The sequence below is a fragment of the Chelonoidis abingdonii genome, chromosome 11, assembly GCF_003597395.2.
Source record: "Chelonoidis abingdonii isolate Lonesome George chromosome 11, CheloAbing_2.0, whole genome shotgun sequence".
Taxonomy (NCBI): domain Eukaryota; kingdom Metazoa; phylum Chordata; order Testudines; family Testudinidae; genus Chelonoidis; species Chelonoidis abingdonii.
The window spans coordinates 19796052-19800342 of record NC_133779.1 but is presented as its reverse complement, the minus strand read 5'-3'; the positions used below and the strand labels follow the sequence as shown (position 1 = coordinate 19800342).

General features: G+C 67.2%; 1 protein-coding gene across 1 annotated transcript in view; it reads left to right on the top strand.

Moving 5' to 3' along the window:
- The first annotated feature begins 958 nt into the window (after nucleotides 1-958).
- LOC116833449 (uncharacterized) overlaps nucleotides 959-4291 on the top strand; it is a 33832-nt gene continuing 30499 nt past the window's right edge. Inside the window, 1 exon segment of the mRNA XM_075071312.1 lies at nucleotides 959-1147. Within this exon segment, the coding sequence (XP_074927413.1) occupies nucleotides 977-1147 (171 nt within the window). The 5' untranslated portion in view covers nucleotides 959-976.

The window sequence follows — 4291 nt, the reverse complement described above, 5'->3', positions numbered from 1 at the left end:
CTGGGGGTGAGGGGGACCACCAGGTGCTTCAGGGGTCTGGGGATTGTGGCAAGTGGGGGTGTCTGGGAGGGGTGCTGGGTTGGTGGGGGAGGGGTCTGCTGTCCATCCATCCCCCCCTGGTTTCACTAAGTGCCTTTCCGAGTGGGGTGTCAGCCCCCCCCCCCCACTTGCTCCTCGTTGTGTTCGTCTCTGAGAGAACCCAGGAGTCCGGGCTCTACCCATAACCCCGGCTCCCCTCCCAGAGTCCGGCCCCCCCACTGTGTCACTGTTGTGTGGTTGTCTGTAGAGTCTCGTTCAGGAAGCTGCTTGCCAGGTGGCTCATTTGCCCACAGCCCAGGTGGCGGGGGGGGAGCAGAGGGTTGTGGGTAGGGCTGGGGGGGGGCAGGACTTTTGGGTTCTCTGCTGCAGGCTCCCTGTGTGATCATGGCTAAGTCCCTGCCCTGCTCCCTGCCTCAGTTTCCTTTTCTGGGATCCAGGGGCAATGATGACCTGTTCCGGCTGCTCCTCCTTGTCGCTCTGCAATGTCCAGTGCGACGGGGTCACCCCAATGTCAGCTTGCCCCGGACGCCTGGGTTCGACCCTCCCCACTCTGAGCTCTGCCCTCCCCCGTTTCCCGGACGCCTGGGTTTGACCCTCCCTGCTCTGAGCTCTGCCCTCCCCCCATTCCCGGACGCCTGGGTTCGACCCTCCCCGCTCTGAGCTCTGCCCTCCCCACATTCCCGGACGCCTGGGTTCGATCCTCCCCGCTCTGAGCTCTGTCCTCCCCTGTTTCCCGGATGCCTGGGTTCAACCCTCCCCGCTTTGAGCTCTGCCCTCCCCCCATTCCCGGACGCCTGGGTTCAGGTGGGGGTGTTTGTTCTGCACCTTGGGAGGCTGCAGGGGGTGGGGGGCCGTGGAGGGGGAAGAGGGCAACCCTGGACAATGGGAGCAACATGCAGGCTGGACTTTCTGTCCATGCTTGCCCCCCCCGCCACTCATGCCCTGCTTGCCCCCTTCAGCCACCAACCAGTGGTTCATCCCGGCCGTGCGGGGCGACATCCCTCCCGGTTGCGCCGCCTACGGCTTCGTGTGTGACGGCACCCGGCTGCTGGTCTTCGGGGGCATGGTGGAGTACGGCAAGTACAGCAGCGACCTCTACGAGCTGCAGGTAGGGCCCGGATGCCAGGGTTCTGCCCTGCGGGGGGCTGGGAGCCAGGACTCCTGGGTTCTGCCCTGGCTCTGGGAGGGGAGTCGGGGCTGCTGGGTTAGAGCTTGGGGGGCTGGGAGCCAGGACCCTGGGCTCTCTGCCCGGCCTCTGGGAGGGGAGTGGGCAGCTGGGAGCCAGGACGCCCTGTTCTCTGCCCGGCCTGGAGGGGAGTGAGGGCCTGGTGTTAGAAGCAGAGGGGGGCTGGAGCCAGTGGACTCTGGGTCTCGTCAGCTCGGGAGGGAATTGGGCTGGTGGGTTAGAGCTTGGGGGGCTGGAAGCCAGGACACCGTGGTTCTCCCTAGCTCTGAGAGGGATAGTACGGCGACGGGACCAGACTCCGTGGTCTGCTCTGGCGGTAGGAGGTGTACGGGGATGGGTGGGGTGGCAGGAGGTATTTAGGGGCAGTGGGCTGCAGTTGCAAATGAGATGCCCCCGTCGCTGGGACCCCCCCCTTGCAGCCAGCCGCTGGGAGTGAAGAGACTCAAGGCCAAATGACTCCTAAGAAACTGCCACCACCCTTGCCCCTCTCGGCCAACCACTTCTCGCTTGTGGCCAACAATGTTACTTTTGGGGAGTTGCAATATGACAGGAGACCGCCAAACAACATTCCCTAGGTGAATCGATGCAGCCAGGGCACGTCTGGTGCTGGTCCGGCTGGCGGGGGCGGGTTGTGCCATGGGACGTCTGGATCTCTGCGGGCCGCGGGCTGGAGTGGGAGGCTTCCAGTGGTGAGAGTGTCTGCTCCAGCAGGACGCCTGGTTTCCGAGCGAAGGGGGGAGAGGGAAGGCCGTCCGGTGGATTAAGTATCGCTCCTCACACCAGGAGCCTGGGTCTCCCAGCTGGAGGCGGGAGGGGGAAGGTGTCCGGTGGGTTAAAGAGGTCGCTGCTCAGCATGGACGCCTGGGTTCTCCCGCTGGGGCTGGAGGGGAGCGTCCGGTGGTTAGAAGTGCCTCCTCCAGCCAGACGCTGGGTTCTCCGCCGCGGGGCTGAGGGAGGTCGGTCCGGGTGGTGTTAGAGTGTCCTCTCTCTTTTTCAGCCGAGGGACGCTCTGGGTTGCTCTCCCGCTGGGGCTGGGAGGGAGCGCAGTTGGGTTACGAGTGTCCTGCTCCAGCCAGACGCTCTGGGTCTCACGCTGGGGCCGTGGGTAGGGGAGGCGTCCGGTGGTTAGTGAGTGTGCGCTCGTGCTCGACTGCAACAGACGCCTGGTTTCTGGGTGCGCGGCTGGAGAGGCGCTGCCCTTCAGCTATGCGTAGGTGGGAAGGCAGTCAGCGCTGGCTGTCGCCGACCCGGATCGGGGTAAGCTTGTGCCCCCCCGCACAAGCCGCACATCCCACCGCAGGTGAGGAAGACCTGTACATCCTGGACTGCGCTCCGTGGCTCCGCGTGGTGGCCGGGGACATCCCGATCACGTCGGGTGCTGCCCAGCCGCCGCAGTCCCACACCGCGTGGTGGTACACCGAAGGGACAACCAAGTAAATCAAGCTCGTCACTACGGGCATGAGCGGCTCCGCCCGGACCCTCTTGGAGCTGGACAATCGTGATACGCTGCCAGGGATGCCTGTTCTCCGGGGGATGGGCTCCAGGGCTGGAGCCAGGACACGGGGTTGGTTCTTCCACTGGTTCTGTGGGATCTGAGCCAGGCTCATGGTTGGGTTTCCCGCGGTTCCTGGGGGGCTGGAGCCAGGACACTGGGGTTGGGTCTCGCCGGTTCGTGGGGGCTGGAGCCAGGAAACTCGGGGGTGGTCTCCACCAGACGCTGGGGGGCTGGGGCCAGGATGCTGGGGGGCTGGGTGTCCCACGGCTCTGGGGGGGGCTGGGGCCAGGATACCGGGGTGGGCCGGGGCTGGTTCTGCCACTGGCTGTGGGGAAGGGGCTGAGCCCAGGACGCTGGGGGCTGGATTCCACGTCTCAGGGGGGGCCTGAGCCAGGACAGCCGGGTAGGCCTGGAGTGCAGGACGCTGGGGGGTGCTGGTCCCGCTGGTGCTGTGGGAGAGGGGCTGACCAGACACTGGGCTTGGTTTCCCCGCTCTGGGCTGGAGCAGACTACACCGGGAGGCGGGAGTCAGGAGCGGGCTGGTCTTGCTGCTCCGTGGTGGGGCTGACCAGGCACTGGAGTGGGTTCTCCGCCAGTTCCGGTGGGGCTGGAGAACAGGACACTGGGGAGAGGCTGGACAGACACCGAGGATGGGCCGATAGCCAGGACGCTGGGGGGCTGGTTCCCGGCTGGCTCCGTGGGGAGGGGCTGGCCAGGAACGCTGGGGTGCTGGGTGTCTGCCCACTGGCTCTGTGGGAGGGGCTGGGCAAGGAACGCTGGGGGTGGGTTCCGCTGCTCTGCTGGGGAGGGCTGGAGCCAGACACCGGCGCTGTATTCCCTGCTGGCTCGTGGGGGTGCTGGGGCAGATGCTGGGGCTGGGTCCCTTGGCCCGGGGGGCGCAGGGGCAAAAGCTGGGGCCTGGGTCCAGCTGTGCTTGTGGGGGGCTGGATGCCAGGACACCGGGAGGGCGGGTCCAGGACTCTGGGGGACTGGTCCCCTGGCTCACGGGGAGGGCCGCTTGGGCAGGATGCGGGGCTGGTTCCCGCTGGCTCCGAGTGGGGGGGCGCGGGGGGCAGAGACGCTGGGGGACTGGGTCCCGCTGGGTTACTTGGGGGGGTGCTGGGAGCCGGAGGACGCTGGGAGGCTGGGTTCCCGCGGCTCAATGGGGAGCGGTGCAAGGAAGCTGGGGGGCTGTGTCCCCCACTGGCCGTCTTGTGGGGGGCAGGACTGGGGGGTCGGGTCCCTGGCTGGCTCGTTGGGAGCTGGCAGTAATGCTGGGGGGCTGGTTCCTCTGGAGTCCGTGGGGGCGCTGGTCAGGACGCTGGGGGCCTGGGTCCCGCTGGTACGTGGGGGGGACGCTGGGGGCGAGGACGCTGGGGGGGGTCTGGTATCTCCTGCCTCTGTGGGGAGGGGAGATGGGCAGGTACGCTGTGGGGGGTCTCGGTACCCCGCCGCGTAGGGGGTACCTCCCGTGGGCGGCCCGGAACAGCGCCTACACAGGACCGCTGGGTGTATATTCGGCGAGGTCCGCCAGCGGCATCTGTGGGGCAGAGGCTGAGCGGGCAGAAGGA